We start from the raw sequence: 25300 nt of genomic DNA on the forward strand, positions 1-25300 counted from the left end.
TTTGTTAGCATGTTTCGTTCACTTTCCCTATCTTCCTCACGAGGTCATCGCCCCGTCATTAAAATGATATAATTAGCTGCATTGATACGATCAGCTTGGAGTACATCCAGCGATCACTTGACGAGATTCCTCTGGCTCGGCCGCATGAATAATGGTGGTTATTAATGGTGGAGCCAGATGGACTGTATTCCGAGTAAATACGGAGGATCACTAATTGTAATTCCATTTTCAAATAGGCCAGCAGTGGGCGTAGGTTTGTACATATTCCTCTAACTAATATTATTTTAAAATGTCATCCAAACATCCCACAGTCCACAGAAAACGCTATAGCTTCGCTGTGATGAGTCTTACTACAATTACGTGCGTAAAGGCAATGGCAGATAAATAATCTAGATTTTTAATTTTACGGCAGATAAAATTCGATGCGATCCGTACGATGCCGGTTAATGGACGCACTTATATGATTTTCTATACGAAGAATATCTACTAAAATCCGTTTGATGTGATGCGCCCGATACGTAAGATGCGGATCTGTGGACGCTTGCCATAACGCGTTATCGTGATAGATAGACATTATAACGAATTGATTGATGGCTCGACAACTCAGATGATAACGCGACTACGCGTTATATTGAGAACCTTCTCCGTTTTTTAGTAAAAACTAACGATATGTTCGTTAGTTTTAAGTTACTTAGAATGCTCTTATAAGGGTTCCGTTATGGTGCTCAGACTTTCGGAACCCTAAAAATAGAAGAAAATTTTGATGATGAAATTTTATACCTACTATATCATTCTGAAATTGGATTTCTACACATATTTATGATGGTCGGATGTAAAACTTTGTTACATAAGCGATGGAAAGTGAAAATGATTGCCAATAAAATGCCAGGTGTGCGCAATAAAAAAAATATATAAAATAAATAAACTTATTTTCTCCCATTCTTATTTGTTTCCCATTAAAATTATTTTACGACAAATGAACTGCAATACGCTATAAAGTTACTACATAATACATATTATACTCGACTATAGAGCCACTATATTTTTTTTACACTATATTACAAGATTTTTTAATATGTTGTTACATCATTATTTACGTATTGTTTATTGTTAACTGTTTCATTTGTCCTGTGGTTAGCTGGTTTAGCTACGGACAAAGATAGGTCCAAGATTCGAGTCCCAGGTACTTGTTTTCTGTGTCCAGATAAGTACGTTGTACGTCCAGATACGTACGTAACAAAAAAAACTACGTTGAGATTTTTCTTATAAGAAAAGTCTTAATAGCAGCCTGGAGTTGTGAAGTTAGCGGTGTTAGTACCAATATCGTAGTGATAAATCAAATATATGTTTATTTATTGATTGTTATCTATTGGTGTTCTAGAAAAAAACAATAAAAAAATAATACTGTTCTCGAAGAGACAAAAACATCTCCCACTCTCTGCAGGTATAAGCTACTTTGTACCCCTTGCCAAGGAGAGCACCTATAGCCTGCACCTCGTGTGTTCACAATTCGGCTGGGAGCTTATTGTTACTGTTTATACTTGTACTTTGTGACTTTATTGTTTTTTTTTTTTTAGTTTTATATTGATTTATTTATATAATAATAATTAATTTTGTGCGGTATCGCCATTCCAGCACCTTGGGACCTCAACATCCATTGGCTTGTCGAACTACATGCACTACTTATTACCACTTCAGTACTCTCCACATTTCTGATTTCTTCAAGCACAGCTCGATCGACAGCGCCCTGAATAAGTTATGAGGACAATAGTAGGTACAACCTAGGCTCAGATATATACCTCCTAATTAAGAGTGTATGGGTTGAATTTTGGAAGCTATAAAATAGAATCACATCCTATTTATTTCTTGAACTCAAAAAGAACCTACCTGAGTATCTTTGGTTAGAATGCAATACTATGGTATGGGAATCGAATCCTGGACCATTGCAAGTTAGCTAAAGCACATGATGCGGAGAAGTCGTCGAATTTTCCAGTCATAGCGCATATATTATGTCGTATGATTTATCACCTATTGTGTAACTAACTCTTTATTGATTTTCATAACATGGCGGGGTTTATTTCAAAATCAATACAGATATTACCAATCACGGAATTTCCACTTGTTAAACATAAACATTAAATATTATCTTTCCATCAAGTATGATCACGAGGAAATAATATGTAGGTACATGCAAATCATAATGTGGACTGCAAACCACTAATGTATTGGTCACGGGGTGCTAAGTATATTAGCGACTGGCTAAGGAGCACGAGGTCCTAGGTTTGAGTCCTGAGTTGGGGTATCTAAAATATATTTAAAAAAAATAGTTCAGGGTGGTGGTTCGCCCCGTGCCTCGGAGAGTACGGACCTTTTAGTGCTCATTATTTTTCGGTATTTATATAACCTCGACCTCAGCGTCCAATTCCGGAGGGTGTGGGTTCGAATCCAGTCCGGGGCATGCACCTCCAACTTTTCCGTTGCGTTTCACGTGTCTCAAACGATAAAGGTAAAACTTCCTAAGGAAACCTGCATAACAGAGAATTTTCTTAATTATCTGCGTGTGTGAAGTCTGTCAATACACATTGAACTAGCGTGCAGAACTATTGCTCTAACACCTCTCATTTTGAGAGGAGACTCGAGCTAAGCAGTGAGCCGAATATGGGTTGATGAAGATGATGAGTGATCGTTAAAGAATCAACCACTAACCCGCATTAAAACAGCGTGTTGTATGTAAGTTCTATATCTCCTATCCTCATTGAATCCTCTTCATTCACTACAGGGCTTCTACAGGGAGGCCTGAAAAAGCCCTGTAGGGGACTGTTTAAAATATTTTTGAAAAATTTATGGCCATCGTCGTCGGACACAATATAAATATAAAGCTTTTACAGCTTTATTTGCATTCACTTCAAGATAAAAATATGTCATCGGTTGCGCGTTTATCTTTTATCTTCGGAGATAAAATAAAGATAAAGATTAAACATTTGTACGATATTCGGTGACAGAATGTATCTCTATACTATTTACTATTCATTTATTTATCTTTTTAGATAAAGAAACGTTGTAACAATTTTGGTAATACTGTTTTCTTTTTTTTTTGAAAAATATGTTTTTTTAAATAGCGGATAGGTCGCTCGCGTAGTTCCCGTTTCCACAAAATAAACTAACCGTGAATAAAATATAGCCTATCTTACTCTTCCTAACACTAGCTATCTGCCAGTAAAAATCGCGTTAAAATCGGTTCAGCCGTTTTTAAGATTCTCGAACAAATAGACAGACAAAAAATTTAAAAATGTTTTTTTTTTTATTTGTATTTAGGTAAAAGCTGCTAGTTTAAAGTTAAAATCAGACACTTCAATTTTGTTTATTTGTAAAGATTTTGGTAAATTACCTATTTCTACACCTAGATAATTACCGAAACTATTAATCATAAAGTCTGATTAGATATTTTATCAATAATTATGAAAATATTTTTGATTAATCATTAGGATTAATTGTTAGGAATTTCCGAATAATAATAATTATTATATCCTATCTTAATCTATACAAATAATTTTGCGCCTAGAATATGATCAAAAAACTATACTAGATTACAAACTATGCGCGTATAATATTTTATTTTATACAATGCTCTGCGCATTTTCCAACAATTTGTATATTGTATTTCATGTAGGTGTTACCTGTTATTTCGATTTTCTATTGGAACACAGGGAAGCTATTTGGCTGTAAATTAAGCATGGCAGTAGACATCTTGGAAGATACAATTTAAGTAAGTACTACTACTGAATCGTAATATACATATAAATGCGAAAGGTCGAAAGCCGCTTGACATGAAAAGATGAAATTTGGCAGGGAGGTAGTGTATGGTTATTAGGTGTATGAACGGATTTTGCGATAGGGCCGGATTGAAGAGGTCTAAAGGCGGACGAAGCCGCGGGCGTCCGCTAGTGCTTCATAAAGCAATATTGAGGTGTAGCCGTAGAGGGTCCAGTGTCGTCATTACATCGTGCAGGGTGTTATTATAAAGGTGGGTACAGATCTGTGTGAGAGCGTAACTTTTTTATTGTTAACTAAGTGACAATTTCGGTAATTCAACATTCAGCCGTCAACTTCTGTCAAATGAGAGGTTTCTTTTGCTTATAAAACGCATAGAGGTTGAATTCGACACATAGCGGGTAAATAATCCCCTTGGGGTGCCCCTACAACGTCTATGAAATCCAGGGTAACTTATGCTCGTAACTAAATCCGCCTCAATTTGGCGTACTTTATAGAAAAAATGCTTAGTTCTTATCTGGGCGGTACTCATTAGTTAAGACGCGGGTTTTCCTCACGTAAAATTCCAATCCTGAAGCAAATCCAGAGAATGGAGTTAAGAGAAACCTACCCATAGGTTCGAGTTCACCGACATTCTTTAAAACATAATCAGCCGTTTAAAAAAGTTAAACGCCGTTTAGTCCCAATTTCCTGTTCACCACAGCCCATATGCCGGTTAAGGACGTAATCGGGTTGTGTTAAACGAGCTAGAAGTGGAAACATCCCATTTTAGGGAAAAACATATGTCAATTCCCTGAAAAATTCCTGCTATTTGGGGAATTCCTCGTAAGTTGGCAATGCTGTTTTAGATAATAAATAAATTGTTCATAGATCGTTCACTCGCCGTTCTCAATCGTTCAGTTTACAAACCAGAGTCAAAAAGCGTCTGGTGAACAGGAAAAAAACGCTCCTTGTTTAAAGTACGTTTAATATTTGACGGGCCGGTTCTGCAAAGGCCGTTTAAATGAAAGTCGGTGAACTCGGGTCTTAGTCTATGATTGCTCGCTCGGTCTCTCACTGCACGAATGTTCGTCTTGTAACATGTAACATTGCGCGGTCAGTACTAACCTTAATGAAGGCTATATGACGCTGTGGGTACGGGTACTGTACTGTACTGCGGTACGAGTGTGTTCTTAATACCGTTACGAGATCCGCTCAACTACTTCGCCACTTGAAATTACGTCTGTTCGCATTGCACCACGATTTGTTGAACAGATTCTACCGAGTCACGTCAAACGTCTTTAAAATCGGGTACCAGATGAGAAAATAATTTAACGGCTATGTATGTCTTCGTAACAAAGATTTTATTTATACTACAAAATCGTTGGAGTTAATTCGCTTGGAAGTGTATTTACGTACTAGCTGACGCCGCGCGGTTTCACCCGCGTAGTTCCCGTTCCCGTAGGAATATGGAGATAATATATAGCCTATAGCCTTCCTCGATAAATGGGCTATCTAACAGTGAAAGAATTTTTCAAATCGGACCAGTAGTTCCTGAGATTAGCGCATTCAATCAAACAAACAAACAAACAAACAAACAAACAAACTCTTCAGCTTTATTATATTAGTATAGATTTCTCCCGCAGGTGTCGTGTTGAGCCCCCTTGCATGTGAGAATCTCTGGCCGGTTGGATTCAGACTACCCACTAAAACTCTCAGCGTCTTCAATAAATAAACATCCGATCATATTGGACATTCTACAGTCTACACTGCCGCTTCGACGTATACTTGTATTTTTTTTTAATAATTAATAAAAATTATATCAGCATCCGAAAGTAAGGCGCACCACAATATATTATACTTGTATTTATAAACATGCCCGTCATACCGATTTTTCTTCCATCTCAGCAAGAAACCAGTGCCTATGTGAACGGCAATAATCCAACGGACCTGTGTACTTTAATTCAAAGTTATCTAAATCCTTAATTTTATAAGCTAAAAAATAAAGAATTCCCTACGCCGACTGATTCATCGCAGATTTTGATTGTGAAATGTCTGAACCAATGATATTTATTACCGTTGATCTAAACAACAATATATTAAAAATCCTCTACTATTATTATTTTTATTATATAAAGAAAATCGGTGCATTCACGACAATGGAAACGATCGCCGTGTCAAGTGTCAGTAACAAGGCTGGCTTTCTTCCGAACAGACTGCATTATACCGTGAACTTTACCACGACACTTTGAACCCTATGCTTCGGCAATAAGGACTATTGACACTAACCTCGGTAACCACTCGTAAACGCTTCAGATTTGTGCGTTATTTTTAAACTTTATTATACGACCGCATAAAGTATGAGTGGGTGGAACATTATAGGAAAACTCGTAGTAAAAGCGCCTTGTGAGTCCAGTGTCATATACCTACTCCATCTCTGCAGCTAGAGGATCCCATCTAACGATTTATTTCTATAAAATGTAATGTTTATAAAAGTAAAGTTAAAAAACATATGTCGATGAATAATGTACTTTAAATGCATTTTGTTATTGTTTTAAATGTAAAATCTTATTGTTAATTCCCATTATTATTGTTGTAATTACATTTTTTTTTAATTCTTTTAGTTTTTTTTTTTAGTGGTAGGTAGATTTAGTTTTTGTTTCGTTTTTTTTTTAATGGTAAATTAAGAAATGTATTAAAATAAACGCATGTTGTGTTAGCCTGTAAGTGGGATGTACAATGTAGCATATTACTTTTTAATGCATGTTATGTTTAATTAGTCATACGTTTTTTGTATACAACGTTGGCTTCTGAATAAATAAATAAATAAATAAATGTTTCTAATTCAAAGAGTGACCTTCCGACGCGACGTCTATGTTCTCTGCTACTTAGTTTAAACACTTTTAAGGCTAGAATATTTATTTGGAGGTTGACGATCGTATGCAAGGCTGTCCTGTGTATATCAACTAGAGTCACGTGTATTTACACCTCTTGTGCCTAAATGTACACCGACAACATGTCGGTGTACATTTCCTTCTTTATATTTGCCATATCTTTTGAATATGACAGATGTTCCCCTTCACCTCCAACTAGTCGGAAACGACTGTGTTAGGAGTGTCGATGAGTGACAATAGTTGAGCGGGGGGATCGAACCATCATCTCTCAGTGATTAGACCGGCTCCTTCTTATTCTTATAGCTCAGTGGTACTGGAAAAGCAACATTGTTAGGCAACTAAAATGAGCTCTCTCCCTAGAAGCTCTACTAGTCAATGGCGTGCACTTTGTACATTGTGACCTACCCTGTTGACTCATTACGGACCTGAATCGGAGGTATCTACAGGTTCATGATGAGTCTGTGTACAACTCAGACGAATTATATATAGACCTGCCTCGCTAGACGTTATTCCTGTAACAAGAATCTTGTTGAATGTGTTTGTTAGTATATTGTGTAAAAATTACACGCGTGTGTATTGCGAATCAAAATAATAATTTGTAGTGTAAGAACACTTAGTTATTTAACGGTGTTAAATATTTTCGATGTGTGGGTTTACCTCGTCTCCCTCAAAAATGATAAACAATTTTGTTAGTGAATTTAGGTGGGATACAAGTCCATGTGTAAGTCTGAGTGTATTACAATTAATGAACTTAGTTAAAACCCTTGAACAACGAATCTATATTAATATAGGACGTATGGAAAATCCTCATCCGAAAAACGCCGATTTTCACGCAGCGTAGTAACTAGTTTATAACATTAGTACAGACAGACAAGTATCAGCGCACAGCTCACGCCGGCAGTTGCAAAATGTAGTTTTTTGTGACCGAGTGCCCTATATCGGGCACTAAAAGTTCATCGAGCAAAAAAACAAAAAAAGTTCGTATTGAAAAGAGTGGAAAGCTGTAACTGGATCGTGGCGATACGTTAGTGACATTTCAGAGTACCTGCCTGAACCGAATTCTAACTTTCATCCATACTAGTGAATGTTTATAGATAGTTAATTTTTTATAATGGTGTTTTTCTGTGTCTGATCCATAAACAGATTCTTATCTCAACCGAATTCTAGCCTCCATCTGTACTTACTAGTATAGTAGTATAGTTAACCCATATTCGGGTCACTGCTGAGCTCGAGTCTTCTCTCAGAATGAGAGGGGATAGGCCAATAGTTCACCATGCTGGCCCAATGCGAATTGGCAGACTTCACACACGCAGAGAACTAAGAAAATTCTCTGGTATGCAAGTGTCTTCACGATGTTTTCCTTCACCGTCTGAGACACGTGATATTTCTGGTTTCTTAACTGAAAGTTGGAGGTGCATGACCGAGACCGGAGTCGAACCCACACCTTCCGGAATCGGAGGCAGAGATCATATCCAATGAGCTCGGCTCTACCTACTACTACCTATACCTTCGTATAAATACTCGTATAGAGGGACTTTTTCCGTGATGGTAATTTGAGGTATTTTTATCTTACAATAGGTAAGTACAATGCCCAATTATGGGGTTTGAACTGTGGTGGATTTGGAAGGTAGCAGTTTCAAGGGTCCAGATATTTTTTTTCTGTTACCTTTTTACGCAGACGCTACAGAACCAAATTCAAAGAATTCCATGCAGGCCCAGTCTATAAAGATGTGTTTTAAAATGCCTTGACAATGACCTTGTTATATGTAATCTAAACTGCATGTCTCTTTGAGAACCGGAACGCTGTGTGGCCGCTTGATGTGACACTCGGTGATTCATCACCGGAGAAGGTATCATATTCGATTTCCGGTTGTGTCAAGGTGACTGTTAGAGCGTATGATGCCGCCTATATTATATTAGCTAAGTAAAGGAAGTACGCAAATTCTAGAGTAGTTGGTGAATTATTATTTTACCACTTACCCACTATTACTGCACTGAACTGCAGAGATGCAAAAATGCACTGCATATCCTGAGGACTCATAAAGAATCTATGTTGAAGAAGGATTTTTTTTTATATGTATGTGAAATGCTCTAGAAAACCTTGTAAATGGCAGACGTAAATGTACAAATGTCAGTAAAAGTATTTTTCTGCGATGTCTTTTAACCAGACTACAAGGAGGGTTATGTTTTAATGCTATTATAATATTAAACGTACGAGTAACTTGCCCTTTTAGTAAGTAAAGTAAAATCATGAAAGCCTAATTAGGACTACATCCTAACTTTTAATTGGAGTTTGATAGATTTGTGCACAATGCAATGAAACGGTTCCATAGCTGTGGCTAGTTACAAAACTAATATTGTTTCTCTATAACTGTACGTAATAATACTTACTGTAGAACTAGAAATAACCATAAAAATATTACAAACATCAACAACGTTTAAGTTGTTTGTTAAACGCCTTTAAATAAAGCTTATAAATGACATCTTTATGTTTGAACTATACTCCTTAGTGGCTGTGTACCATACAGTGTACGCAGCTTTCGGCACGTTTGTAAGAGCCTGATACAACACGTCTAAACGCTTGTTACCTTAAACCTGTTTCAGTGCTCGGTCGAGTTAATATGCACTGTAGGGTTGTTGCTTATAACCAACGCTCATCTACATCACTGGCCAACGCTTATCTAGAGCCAATGATAATTTTATACTATAAAAGGTTACGTGCCTTCAAAATCATCTACAGATCCGAATTTAGCTACATCACTGAGCGCACACATTCACATTTTTATCTTTAATTCCATTATATATTTATGTATATATAGTTTCTACACTTTCTGAACACACAACTTTACATTGTAGACGATATTTAGGTTTTATTTGTTGAAATAACGTGCATTGGTTAATAAGCAACTAAATGAAATTAAATTAATTTGTCCGCCTCAGTTTTGATGCGCTAGATCCCTGTCTCTAGTATGAAATATCATTGTCTAGAGCACTGCCCGTCGGCTAGTCACATCACTGCCTAAAGACGATCTCCGACTCTATCCAACAGTCATACGCATCACAGTCCAACTTCCATTCATATCACTGTAAAACGCTCATCCAGATTACTCTACAAAGCTCATTCACATTATTGTCCAACGCTTATTTCACAGATTATTATTTGTGTCGCAATTCAGAAGTAATGGTTTGAGGTTCAACACCTCTTCAAGTTGACGGGCAAGCAGCGTACTATTCAGTGTATTGCTTGCATATTTGCAAGTATTGCTCTGTTATAAGCTTTATATTTTCCACTTAAAATAAAATTGAATAATTGCTTGTTCTGCCTAAGTTTTTATTGTCATAATCGTTTTTTTTTTGCGCCAGATCTCTTTTTTCATGAGACACTTGCTTGATGATAATTACTGGTTAACTGTCAAATATATGTGTATATCAAAAAGATGGACTATCTTTTTGATATAGTAATATTTGTTGTTGTTAATCCAACGTCAACTTGTAAATAAATAAAAAATACAAAGTAATATATAACTTAAGTGTGACAGCCCTGCGTACTTCTCTTGTCGGTATTGTTTATCAGCGAAGACCGTAATTTCTAAAGAGCTTAGAATCCTAGAAGCGTCAGTTTCACTGCAGTTCCCGCCATACTTGGACATTATTATTGAAATTCGCGATTTCTCTTTCATTTCACGTACGTTCATTCCCTTTCCCAGCTGATACAGCAACCTTATGCAACTAATGTTATGTTCCAGACATAATACATGAGAATTATATTATTTATATAGAAAAGCGGCGTTAAAGAAAGAGCGGAGAAGGCGAAACCTGTTAGTGATACCTAGTCGAACAACAGTTCTATGTAAATTTTAAACTAACTAAGTAGGATCACAAACGTTCATAGAGTATAAAAATATCAAAAAGACGACTAACGACAATATTAGATCAAATTCGCACGAGAGGTTATTTAACGGATGTTAAAAAAGCGTCCAAATATAGTATGAAGTTAAATCGATTTCCAACGCCCAAAATTGAAAATGCAACACTCTTGGAAAAAAGGCGTCGGGTATTATAAACGCTGTCGTGTTAATAAAACTAGACTTGGGAATACATTTTTAGTATTTGAACGCTTTTTAACGTCCGTTAAAAATATTCTCGTGCGAATGAGGGCTAACTTCCGATACATCGACATGGGCCGCGGACGGTTTGCCTACTGCAAGTAATTTTGCATTTATGTTTGATGTGTCTGTCTGTATGTTTGCACCTAGAAAGATTACAATTTTTGTTCAAGGCATCCTACATTTTATACGAAACATTTTTAATAATTTTATCTCTCTGCTCTGTTAAAATCAAACCTTCCATAGATGATCAAGGAGATGGAAATATGCTTTACATGTTAGACAACTTATGCAGCTACATTCTGAACCTACAATTATGTTGGTTTCATTGAAGGCGTTTGCTAGTAATTAAAATATCGCGCGCGTCCAGTTCGGATTAGTAACGCTTCCAGAGCGGAATTATAACTTTAATAGTTTTATAGAAAGTGTGTGGGAACCTAACTAGTTATACGCAGCATTGAGTCTTTGAGTGAGGCGCCGAAACAATGCTGCCATTATCTGAATCGTTTACGATCAATTTACGGTCACTTTACGGCTTTTAAATCGATGTCTACACCTAGAAGACCTTCAAGTAGCTATTAGAGCGTCATCGTTTGATATAACTTGGCCTTGATCTTTTTGACCGACTTAAAAATGTAGGCGAAAAGTATCGATGACCGGATTAGTAAAATTTTTCGTAAAATCTATTTTTTAAGAAAAGACACTATACTCGTATTGTGGTTTAATATTTATATGGACACCGCAAGCCATCGAAACGTGTCTGAAAGATTAGCGAGAAGCAGCTATTTGCCATACTCCTACTTCAAATTGTTTCTGTTTTGTGTTTGAGTTTATATTAGCATTGATTTGTTTAACAACTGACACCACTCATCATCCACTGCGCGTGGCAATAGAAATAATTTTGTTTACTGTGACACTAAAGAATACGTGACGTCAACAAATAGTTAGCAACAAATAAAGATGGATTTGGTACTGTTGATTGAATGAGCCTAAAAACGTAGCAATAAACAAATAAGTATTTTTATTAAGGTATTTTTGTCTTATGTCATTGACCTACAATCGGTATAGCCTTGGTTCATTCATAAACAGCTGATTGAGTCACACGTCTATCGCAGGTATTACTTTCATCAAAAATGCGAAATATTGTGGGTTTCTCCCACGTACAAATCTGAGACAAGCGAAGTCCTTAACGCGGCTTTTTCGATCATCTTTTCAAAATACTTCTTGTATGACTACGTTTATTGATTAGAGCGTAAAAAATAAAAAAAGACTTTCTGATCTTTCGTTGTTTTTAGTTTGTTTTAGATTTTCCGTAAATGTTTTTTTTTCTTTTGGATGTGAAGTATTTCCTACAACTTGTTGCCCTACGTCCGTGAACCAGAGGCATAGTTTTCTCGTACATGTGTTGATTCCATAGGTACTATACCTTTATATACTATACCGCTGTATGGAAAAAGATTATAGGTAATGAAAAAAATTGTCCTTTATCGTATTGTTATTGATTGTAGCAATTTAACGTGTCGTCCGAGGAATTGTGGTCTCTCTCTGCAGTCTCCATTTCTAAAGATTGTGATCCTGGTAAGATCCCAATCACGAACGGGTCTACGTTTCCATCTTCGCTAGCGTGTCTGTCTGCCTTTATGCCATCTGTTCCCTTGTCCTCTAATCAGCTAACGGTGGACAAGATACCAGAGAAGTGGTGATAACACTACGAAAATAGCCAATTCCAAGCTACTTGTACAAAAGCACAATACCCATTTAATAACCTAACACCACCTCTGAGTCTCCTAGCCAGTTTAGGTACGACCTGTTACTAACAACTATTACTTTCCCTGTAAACGTAATTGGCAAGATAATACTTGTCTCAACAATTCGCAATATTGTTTTGTACATAAACAAAACGGTTCCATTGTATTCAAATGAAACGTTTAGTCAAAATTCAGTTTTAACTCGATCCTAAACCATTTTCGATATTCTTGTACTTTCCTGGGCGCCTAATGATTTCCGTGAACGTATCCTAGTGCAATTCACAAAACACAGTCATACAACCATAGCACTTATTTTTAGGGACATAAGCATCAAAATGGTACGAATATTTTTTGCATTGTTGTCATTGGACAAGGTGTTCCCTGCTTTATTGTCCGACAGGTAGTTACGCTGCACAATTACAGGTATTTCTGTTTTTTGCATTGAAAATACTTTTTCCATGTAGATGTTTACTATATCCATAGTTTTTAAGCTTATTTAAATTAGTTTGCACTTGTTCTGAAATGTGATGTATTTATTTTTTGGATGCTTTAACATTTTTAGAAGATTTAAATGTTTGAGACACGTTGAATTTGCCATATTTTATAGTAATTCTGATTGTATAAATTTTTATCTTGATGTTTGGAAGTCCCTATAAAAGGCTTATGTCCTGCAGCGGACGTCCATTTTCTGACATTATGATGATGATGATGAGTTTTTGCAAGAATCAGTTTTGGGCAGAAATTTTACGGAGGATTAGGGTTGTTCTCTCTGTCACACGCTGGATCCGGGTCCACATAGTGAACCATTTGAATGCTTTTAATCTTCCTCTGTTCTTAAAGCCTTTAGAATCGCTCTGGCATAGCGCTCGCCCAAACCACCTCCGATGCTGCAGGGACTTTATGCAGTTTATTAAAAAATAATTTTAAAATGAAAAATGTATGGAGCATGTTCCTCGTTTATTAATGTCGAGGTACTGCCTGCAACACAATATTGTTGTCGTGCCCGCGCCGCGGTACGCCTAGTTAGCGAAACCATTTTGTAATTGGTTCCTTTGTGCGGCTCCGCGTCGCACCGTTGCATAATCCTCGTTCGAAAGCTATGTTTTGTTATCGGTACCTACCAATTTCATATATTTTATTAAATAGCAGAGCCCTCGCGTAGATTCCATTCCATAGGAATATCTGGAGCGAGAGTAGCTTATGTGCTATGCTATCTATCTCTGTGTCAAATTATCATATGCATCCGGATCGTTTGGATTAATAAGTGATTATAGTCTGGCATGTTCGTTGACAACACTCCCATGATATGCGAGCGTCGGGGGGAAAGACTGCGCGGGTGTGAAATCGTGCGTGCGGGGAAGTGAGGTGCATTAGTCGTGGGTTTTTCATACACGCCCCCCCGGCCCGCGCGGACCGTAGGGAGTGTCACGAACGAACTTGCCAAACTATAATCCGATTTTGATTCATCTCTCACGTAAGAAGTACCATCCGCGCCAATGTTAAATCGCTTATTTGTCAAAAATAGTTTTCATATTTTATATATTTTCTTATTTTGTTTTCTATTGAATTGTATCTTGTACATTTGTAACATCATCTAGTTAAGTTAAGTTAAGCAAATACTTTGATCAACTTTATTTTCCTAATTTTTTCAACCTTTTTATCTTTGCGATGAAACTACCTTACTCAATTTCCCATGTTCTTCTCTGAAGTCCAATAATATACTTATTTTAATTTTGTCGTTAGAATCCAGAAATCTATTTTAATTTAATTGTTAGTTACGAGTACCTATAGAAGTAGACAAAAAGATATTGTATATTTGTATTGGTTGTGGTTAGTTCTAACTGACATTCCAGCGTGGTCGGAAGTAACGGTGTTTTATGTGTTACTCATGGTGGAATATTATGGTCACTTTGGGCCCAACATACGTAATTGCATATTATCTTCTGACTCTTCCGTACTTCACAATAATTGCATTTTAAATAATAACACCGACTAAAGGCTTAGAAAAGAAGAGTTTATCGTATGTAAGCGACAGCATCTTTCTTGGCAATAATATCTTCCTTCTTGTCTATAGGGTAGTTTACCTTACGAGTATGTGTAAAGTAAACATTTAAGTACTTGGTGCGTTTATGTTTGACACTGGCATTCGAGGATTGCTTTTTTTTTTTTGTATTCTCTACAAGTTAGCCCGTGACTACAATCTCACCTGATGGTAAGTGATGATGCAGTCTAAGATGGAAGCGGGCTAGCTTGTTAGGAGGAGGATGAAAATCCACACCCCTTTCGGTTTCTACACGGCATCGTACCGGAACGATAAGCGCTTGGCGGTACGTCTTTGTCGGTAGGGTGGTAACTAGCCACGTCCGAAGTCTCCCACCAACCAGTCTTGGACCAATTAAGACCAATTAAGAAACTTTCAATCCACCCAGCTGGGGATCGAACCCAGGACCTCAGTTTTTGTAAATCTACCGCGCATACCACTGCGCTACTGAGGCCGTCAAAAACGCTTGGCTTGTCTAACACTAATTTTTACTTCTAGTTCTCTTGCTCAAAAGTTCGTCTAATGCGGGGATGAAATAGTAATAGTAGGAGAGCTGGCAAGAATTTTTGGGTAGGTATTTGAGGCAAGCTGAAAACTTGTCCTGTACCTCTCCTATTATATCCCAATACAAAACTGCAGACCTGGCTGGTGAGTAGCGGGGCTAAATCAACCCCCAAATTTTTAAAAATATTTTTTTTTTTATCCAAAAATATACTTGAGGCAATTTGCAATTTTTATATGTTGTAGTTTAATATTTATAGAATATAAAAAAAAATAAGCCAGACGATTCAGTCGGGGTTTTAACATTGCCAGGCGCGTTCAAAAATATTTTGCAAAAAAATATAAAAAATGTATTTGAGGCAACTTGAAATTTTAATAGAGTATTATTTATAACTAAAAAATAAGACTCTCAAAAAGACAGATCATTTCGGTTGGACTTTTTACCTGCCAGGTGACCTTAACATTTTTATGGAGTATGGCACTGGGAACTCTAAAAGGTACATCAATGTAACAAAATTATACATGGAATTAGGGCCATCTTTATGTGCAAGTTTACCTGGTTTTCATGCATTAACAGGATGCGATTATAATCCATCATTTTTCCAAAAAGGAAAAATAAGGCCATATAAAATATTGATAAAAAATCAAAATTATCAAAAAGCTTTAACAGATCTTGGAGTTGCACATATTACCGAATCACGTAAAGAAATTTTGCCAATTTTGGAAGCATTTATTTGTGAAATTTATGGATATAAAAATATATCAAATATAAATGCAGCACGGTTTCAAAAATTTTGTGTAACTTACAAAGCTAACACTGAAGATGAACCTTTCAAAAAAACTTTAAAAAATTGTGATCCCTCTACTTTACCTCCGTGCAAAGCTGAATTACAACAACATCTTTTAAGAACGCAATATATAACGAGTATTTGGAGAAATGCATATTTGCGATTCCCCAGCAGTTTGACACCGAATAGAAACGGATGGACACTTCATGAGGATACGCTACATTTCCACTGGTTCGACGGAGATTGTATGCCGCAATCAGTATTCGACGCTATTGTTCATGAAAACAATAAACAAAATAATATTGGAAATGATACTACAGGTGCGTATACATAGTTTTTTTTTTAACTGCTGTATTTTAATTACTATGATTTATTTAATCAATCCATATATATTACTTTTCGCAGATAATGCAGGGGTATCCGAATTAGACACAGATGAATCTGAAGTTGATTCTGATAGCTCTGATGAAGGAGCATCTACAGAAGAAGAATGACAATTTCTTTCTGATATGACAGGGAATTAATTACATTGATATTTGTATACTCATAATAATTCTGCAGCTGTATTATTAGTATATAATTTTTCTATTTCAATAAATCTGATTTTGTAATTTTATATTTTTGTAATCATTACTTTATAAGGTCACCTGGCAGGTAAAAAGTCCAACCGAAATGATCTGTCTTTTTGAGAGTCTTATTTTTTAGTTATAAATAATACTCTATTAAAATTTCAAGTTGCCTCAAATACATTTTTTATATTTTTTTGCAAAATATCTTTGAACGCGCCTGGCAATGTTAAAACCCCGACTGAATCGTCTGGCTTATTTTTTTTTATATTCTATAAATATTAAACTACAACATATAAAAATTGCAAATTGCCTCAAGTATATTTTTGGATAAAAAAAAAAAATATTTTTAAAAATTTGGGGGTTGATTTAGCCCCGCTACTCACCAGCCAGGTCTGCAGTTTCGTATTGGGATATAATAGGAGAGGTACAGGACAAGTTTTCAGCTTGCCTCAAATACCTACCCAAAAATTCTTACCAGCTCTTGGACTATAAAAGCTCTTCGGCTTCCAGCAGAAGCGGGAAATATTTTTTTTTTAATTATTATCTGTGACCAACAAGCCTAAAACACAAAATCTATATATATAATATAAACCTCGTATTGCTTAAAACTTTACCTACATTCCATCTTATATAGCTTTGATTATGATTTTATAGCCATCGATGATGATTGCTATAAAACCATAAATATTAGATTAAGCTGATTTTAATGGTCTATAACACATGCCTCATATTTCTGAGGTAAAGATATTTAGAAGAATTTGCAGTTTGGACCCACCATCCTGTCTATTAAATGTTTTTAATTAGCAGTCGACTCAGGCCAAGACAGAACGTGTGGTATTTATGTAGTTTAGCTCTGTCTAAGTGCGCCCTTCAGCATTTTCCTTATAATATGACCATGATCAATGGTATTGATATGGTCATTTTTATTAGGAAAATGAAGGCTACTCTGTAGAAACCTTCGTACCTCATTCGGGTACCAATAACATAAAGATTTTAATTTCTGATTAAAATCTAACCTAGCTTTAAATTATGTCGTCATCATCATCATCATATCAGCCGATGGACGTCCACTGTAGGACATAGGCCTTTTGTAGGGACTTCCAAACATCACTATCCTGAGCCACCTGCATCCAGCGAATCCCTGACTCGCTTGATGTCGTCAGTCTACCTGGCAATAATAAATATTAAATTGTGTACTGTTTTGCAACGCACAACATATGATTATAGGTTCGAATTATCAGTTTATATTCTACAGAAGCCCTAATCGAACCCTACGAACGGATGCATCAGCCAAACGTTCAGTTTATCTCATTACGACATTTTACTATAATATATTCTTTAAATATTGCCTCCAATAAAAACCCACTCTACATCAGCAAGATCAAAGGGCATGGAAAAAGTTTACAAGTATTTATCTATTTATTATCTCAACATTCCGATAGCGATGGTCCGCCGGTTGGGCCAAAATTAGCTGAAACAGATGCGAGTTGGGCAACGCAACGTGCAGCTAGCTTTATAGCCTTCAACATGTTTAATAGCTTTTATTTCAAGCCATCGTCACTAAAGCTGTTTGATTGAACAAGCTTTACAACAACACATTTTTTGAAAGAATTTAAAGCGTGTGTTTATATTTAACACGACAAAATATTTCCTTTTTCGCTTCTAATGAATCGTAAAAGAAGGAACTATAAAAGAATCGTTCTTAGTTAGATGAGTGTAGGTGATGTTGTTTTGTCGTCTGGTTTTCAGAGAGAATAACAAAATTAAACAATATTCAATAATCATAATAAGGCTTTAGATCATGAGGTACTTGATTGGAATCCTGAGTTGGGCTAGAGCTCTACTTTCATTCAAAAAATTCTTACTCGGAGTTGATTAGTTGGTGATGCTCTGTTTTTCTGTAGTTTCAATTTGACACTAGAACATCTTTATAAGAATCAACATTCTACAATTGCTTTATCTTTGTAAAGTTTTAGAAAGAATAACAAAATCAATTAGCTATTTATGCTTAATTAGTAATGCTTATTTAATAAACAAAATATAACTTTCAAAGCTTCATTCATTCAAAATGGCAACAGACTCAAAGATATAGAAAAGACATTACCCTCTTTTCATGTTCTTTATAATCGCATAAAAATAGCCAACCTATCTGGCAGACGACTCGTCCCTATTAATACTTGTACAGTCGCGATTCGATCGGCTCAACGAATGAACAGAAATAAACAGCATCTAAGCTCTTCCTAGACATAAATCTTTGGTAGACATTTTTGATTCCGACACACAAAAGACAGGAGGATATTTCTCATGCATTTTAGTCGAAAATAAGGATAAATTTTGATAGTCATCCATCATCATTGTCATCATCAAAGGACATCCACAGCTGGACATTGTCGACCAATAAATAGATAGTACGTACAGACATTGCGTGATTAATCATATTAGTCAAAAGCCTTAAAGCATTTTCTGACATTTTCAAAATAAACCTTTATTTAACTTATTGACGCTATATTTAAGGTTTCTCTGACCCATAGTCAAGTAGAATTCATGCACATAAATAAGAATATTTATTTAAAATAAATAATTCCTACAGAACCAAATAAGGTCGTAGACAAAACGCATTAAAATTCATTAACAAGTATCGTAGGCTGGAAATACCTCTATTAACCGATTTAACGATCTACCCACCCCAAATGGAGTTATGAAATAAATAAACAGGTCAACTTGTGTGTATATTCAATCCCATAATTTTATGGTGGAAGTATAATAACTCAATTGACCATGTTGTTTTATGACATTGAAGTCGTGCTTAAGTACGCCCATATATTTTGCAAAAGCGAATTTAATATCTTTGTTGACTTGTTTTTGATCTTTGCACCATAGTTTATTAAATATAGTCTGTGGGACAAATGCATGGATTTGTTTTGATTAAGCTTTCGTTTCCTTGTTTATTTTCATCGTAATATCTTCATCAATTAATACTCTACATCTATGCTATCACTCTTCGTCTATGGAATCAATGCGTTGAGAAACAAAATAATTAAACTTTTAATTAAAACTTAGTCATAATTCCTTCTCATCTCCCTCATATTATACGGAAAAAATTTAAAGCCTTTTATGTTTCCAAAAGGAAGATCAAGAAATAATTAACCATTTTTCGTATCAAATCATCTTAATCTATTTCCTACCTTCTTTTAGAAATGAGTTCCTTTGTCTTTGACTGTCAAAAGCATAATCGCCATAGACAACTTTGTTTCCTAAAAGCCATTTTTTATTTCCTAATGACGTACTTTTTACAAAACGGACCACCGCGGTTGACCGGATTTTTTTTATTTTGATTTAATTTTTCAAAAATGGACTTTATGTCCTTTTAATAAAGAAAACTTTTGTCTGCATATTTAATATATTTTAAGGGCGCTATAAAGGCGCGACTATACGATTAAGACATGTTTAGTCATTTCTGTGAATAGGCCTCTAATTTCATAAGCACAAATGTAACAAACTTACAGTTTCTGCTATAAAATAAACTAATAGACGTTCAGAGGAAGTTATAAGGTCTAATTTGATTCTTATCTGAGTTCAAGCGATGTAAAATAAACTTGGTAATAGCTTTTGATGATGTGTGGTCCGATGTCTTCGGTAGATAATCGAGTTTTTTGGATCGAGAGAAAGAAGTTATGGACAAATTAGGGAGAAATTGACATTTTTGGAGTTTCGTTTGACTTGATTCAAGTAAGTAAATCATTAAAGCTTTTTGTACGGTAGCCGAATTGCATCGCTAATGATGGTGGTTTTTTCAAAAACGATGATAAATCACTCAATCTATTCAGCGAAGTCCGTTAACCTTTGTTTTAGTAGTTAACCTTTGTTTTAGTAGGTGTATATAACTAAAGGATCTTTTACTTCCTTCAGTTTTAGGCCGGCCGCATACGTTTCCCGTATTTGTTTTCCTGTGCAATTTTGATTATGAATTCTGTGAGACTATCACAGATTTTAGTCTTTTTCATTCGGAATGTATATTGTCGCAAGGGCTCGCATTCGTTACATACGCGCGGAATTTGTTCCGTTCGGAAAAAATGTGCGTCATTTAATGTTGTTTTTATTGATTTCATGAATTTGCTTTTCCGAACGCGGAAAATGAGTGTATGCCGCCGGCCTCACACCAATACACTGTCTGTCAATTGTTTATCTACAATCAAAAACTTGCTTTTAACTGTACCCAAAGCCGAAAGGAGACGAACTATAGATACATCATAAACATACAACATAATCTGACGTTTCAAAAGTGATGTAAACTTAGCCTATTTAAAATAAATTAATTTTGATTTGACTTTGACACTCCACAGACTTACTAAGTATCTTATCTTTAGCGTTGTCTCTGGTCTGTGATAGAATCGATGTAATAATGGCTAATGCTGCATATCGAACTTCATGCTTTTCTTCCATAAGTTATAACAGATGTTACTGTAAGTTAATAAATAAATTTATTTTATTCTACGAGCTTCATTAACAACCATAAATTTTGTCCGAAAGTCCTAATTGTATTAGTTTTACTTTCTTACTCGAGCCAAATTCTGTTCAACTTAATCAATTTTCCCAAGATTCGCAATAAACTCCGTTACAATTTCAACTTTAAATTATTGTATCTTTTCCTTTTATAATAAATTATGTTAAATAATTTATTTCGTTCTATTTATAAATATAGCTTATACTCGGAAATAAAAATATAGCTTATACACGCTGATAATATTTATATATTTATTGCTATATTGGTGAAAGTAATTTTAAAATCCGTTTAGTGGTTTAAGCGTTAAAGCCTTACAAACAAACTTACATTCGCTTTGGGGGTCAATTTGAAACTTTCTATGAAATTTTGTTCTTTCAAATTTGGAGGATAAGGGTTTTCCACGCGGACGAAGTTACGATCATCTTTTAGGTTATTTGCCTACATATAAATCTTCTTATTTGCCTTATACCTCCATTTGTTGCCGTCTGTCGCTTGTCTCTTGCCTGTCAGCTGTAAGCGAGCCGGGACATGACAGATTGTTACTTCTTTTCATTTATTTGCAGCGCGTTAGGTTTATTTCTGATCCGCATTTGAATAATGAAGATAGTACCGGACAGTTGTTTCTGTGAAACTTCGGAATCAAAGCTCAAAATCATAATTTTTTGACGGCCTCCGTGGCGCAGTGGTTTGCGCGGTGGATTCACAAAATGGAGGTCCTGGGTTCGATCCCCGGCTGGGCAGATTGAGATTTTCTTAATTTGTCCAGGTCTGGCTGGTGGGAGGCTTCGGCCGTGGCTAGTTACCACCCTACCGGCAAAGACGTACCGCCAAGCGATTTAGCGTTCCAGTACGATGCCGTGTAGAAACCGAAAAGGGGTGTGGATTTTCATCCTCCTCCTAACTAGTTACCCCGCTTCCTTCTTAGACTGCATCATCACTTACCATCAGGTGAGATTGTAGTCAAGGGCTAACTTGAAAATAATAAAAAAAAACCTTTTATTTAAAAATGCATTTCAATAAAAATCTTTTAAACAAAATACTTTTTCATGTTTTGAGTGTTTGCCGAGACAAATGATTAAACCAGACAGATAGGTTCTACTCCATCACTAGCCTCATCATCAGCTGCATGGTACGATGTTATCCCCAAAACAAGCGTACTGATAAAAATACATAATATGAATTAACACCAACTCTAGAAGACATCCTAAAGACATCCTAAGGCTTGTAAAACAAACAATTTTCAGTTTTCGGATCGAACCCACGGTCCGTGCAGAGGTTAGAGTATCAGAATTTTATAACTTATTTAAGTATTCCTTTGCTACTATGCTATGCTATCAGTAGTTAGTCATTAATTATCTCATTACAAATGCCACACTTAACTCTTTGTTATTTAAATAATTAATTCACAAACAAATTAAGTTAATTATTTGTTCTATAACATTGTGAATCCCTAATATGTTTGTCAAATATCATAAGACAAATACATTTTGTTTGTCTCTGTAAATGAAAACATATTAACATGAGAACTTAATTAGCTAATGTTATAGCAAACACGGGTGATACCAACTACTCTTAACGATCGTTATAATACCTCAAATAAAAATATTGTTTCAAGTAGCTCGGCTTTAACCCTAGATAATTAAACTATATTCGTAGATACATAGTTACTAAACTTTCGTCAAGTGGACTACGCATTAAGAAACATGAAAATGATCAAAAGTATTTATTAAAAACAGGAACAGGTGACATTACCTTAAGAGTCATGTAACCTGTTCCTATCTCATATAAAAATGTTGGATTTAATAGGAACTAACTAAGAAACATTTAACAACTAGCGGACGCCCGTGACTTCTTCCGCGTGAAACCTTACCCTTACTTTACCCTACTCCCACCCAACACCTACCCTACCATACCCCTACTCAACCCTAGGGGAAGTAAGTGCACCTGACTTTCTCGGGGAGGAGAGTAGTCGCATGGACGAATGTTTAATTATCTAGGATTAAAAAGCTTGTACGAATAAATACTATTGATATGCGTGTATCAAGAAAAGTATTCGGTGTTACAATTTGAAGGGTTTACCGGCAAATTTGCAGGCATATGATATTATGCTTAAGCTTACAGGCTGGGTGTTGATCTTTTTTGGCCACAAACACTTAACATTAGGTAAGTCATACTATAATAACAAAATGTTAGCCAAAATTTGTATTAATGTTATTTTTTTTCAATGTTATCCATGTCTTAATTCCTTTTCAGTCAACAAAGCCTATGGTTAGTATGATAATAGTCCAACTAGAGGGTGAACCCTCTAGTTGGACTATTACCTAGGACCAAGGGGCCTGTATCAGTTAATCGTGGAACTTCTTTAAATATATAAGTACTAGTTGTTGTAATAAACCACTCCTTCCATCAATATAACTTTAGAAAGAATTTTTCTATAAAGTATTCAATAATGAAACTCTTGGAGAGCCTTATGAAAGATTAATATTGAAAAGACTTGGGAATATTTACGAGCATGTGTATAAAGGAAGCCAATAAATATATTAGCGAGTGGTTATTCAGTTCGTTTTGTGGTTGATCTGAAGTTAGAAGGGAATGCAATAAGACGAATGTGGCCGACGATCGGCTAATTGCTGGTACGAGCCGTTTAGTGCTGCTTCTGCATTTTAATGTTTTAATATCTTACTTTTAATAAAACTGTAATAGTTCAAATTCTGTACATTGAAGATATTTTGTAATTTTTTACTGGAGGGCATTATATTAAGTAAACAATCGATACTGAAGCCAAAAATATTTTTTTTCGATTTCTTGTCTGTCTGTCCGTATTTTTTGTTGACCGGGCATCCCGCTGAAACTACTGAATGAATTCAAATGAAACTTAGCACATGACCATAATACGGAAATGGTTATAAGATACTTTTTATAGCGAAAATAAAATCAGAAGACGGTGAAATAGAGGTTGGGAAATTGGTGTTGTTTGTTCCAATAGCCAGGGATTGGAAGTTATGATTATTAAGTTATTATTACTCAAATAGTACCTACTAGTAATACTACTTGAAATATTATCAAAAGTCACCCTTAGGTATTATCTTACCACCCTTAAATAATTCACCATATCAGTCATATTGTCGGTCAACCTTGGAACAGCGTGTTGGGTTCGAGTTTTTAGTTGCAGTTCGGAGTTTAGGAAATTTGATAGTGTTACACCTCTTTGTACGAGGACGTTGAGCCATCAGTACCAACCAATCCTCAGAAGCCTTACGGTAAAGGTGCCCGACTCGGCACCGAGATAGTTCAATCCCCGCCTGCTGGACAGTAGGGTACGATGTTGTGTAGAAACCGAAAGGGGTGATTTTCATCCTCCTCCTAAGAAGCCCGCTTCCATCTTAGTTTGCATCATCACTTACCATCAGGTGAGATTGTAGTCAAGGGTTAACTCGTAAAGAATAATAAAAAAAACTTGTTGAATATATAATAATATGGGCATGGGAATATTGATCATATTTATAACATACATACATGTTTAGTGCAAATACTCTTTTAAAAAAGATTGTCTAATTCACGTTGCTTGTATTCGTCCGTATGGTTATCTATTCCTATTTCCTATGACCTATTTAATGTACCAAAAAATATATACTCCGACACTTATCAACGATGCCTTGATTAGTGTTGTACAGATAATGCCTTCCTGTGTGAACAGGAACGGTAACGAGAACTATTATAAAACCATTTAGAATTCATAAACATCTACGAAAATCCACTTAGGCAGTATTTTTTTATTCTTTACAAGTTAGCCCTCGACTACAATCTCACCTGATGGTAAGTGATGAGTGAAAATCCACATCCACCCCTTTCGGTTTCTACACGACATCGTACCGAAACGCTAAATAGCTTGGTGGTCTTTGTCGGTACCAGCTAGACCTGGACAAATTAAGAAAACCTCAATCGACCCAGCCGGGAATAGAACCCAGGACCTCCGTCTTGTATATCCACTGCGCATACCACTGCGCCACGGAGGCCGTCAAATATATGAGGAGCATTAGTGTAGTGTTTCGTTAATTAGGTAAATAAAATTACAATATTTAAAACTGTTAATTTCTTTTTAATTGAATTAAACAAAATAGTACTCATTCTGTTTAATTCAATTTGCTCTAAATAAATTAACGCCAAACCATTTATGGTTTCACGTGACTTTTTTTAATATGACAAAATTTTTTGGGCACATCTTATATCTTCATATTTTATTCTTACCTTGTAAGTGTTTTAATTACAGAAGGACATACCATACGTATACCTAAGCTGAACAAATTGGAATTGTAAATGCAAAACTTTATATGAGTTGCCTGAATATCCACCATGGTCAGTAAGAACAATCGAAAAAGATCAATAGTATAATTTTCTT

The 25300-nt window shown here is 35.6% G+C and overlaps 2 protein-coding genes across 2 annotated transcripts in view; one reads left to right on the forward strand and one right to left on the reverse strand.

Moving 5' to 3' along the window:
• LOC112047367 (facilitated trehalose transporter Tret1) overlaps positions 1-25300 on the reverse strand; it is an 80493-nt gene that overhangs the window by 44631 nt on the left and 10562 nt on the right. The window lies entirely within an intron of this gene.
• LOC112047380 (uncharacterized) lies at positions 15162-16444 on the forward strand. Its single transcript, XM_024084496.2, has 2 exons — positions 15162-16148; positions 16234-16444. Exons 1-2 carry the CDS (start codon positions 15509-15511, stop codon positions 16320-16322), a joined length of 729 nt encoding a protein of 242 aa, XP_023940264.1. The 5' UTR covers positions 15162-15508; the 3' UTR covers positions 16323-16444.

This window comes from Bicyclus anynana, chromosome 2 (genome assembly GCF_947172395.1).
Source record: "Bicyclus anynana chromosome 2, ilBicAnyn1.1, whole genome shotgun sequence".
Taxonomy (NCBI): Eukaryota; Metazoa; Arthropoda; class Insecta; order Lepidoptera; family Nymphalidae; genus Bicyclus; species Bicyclus anynana.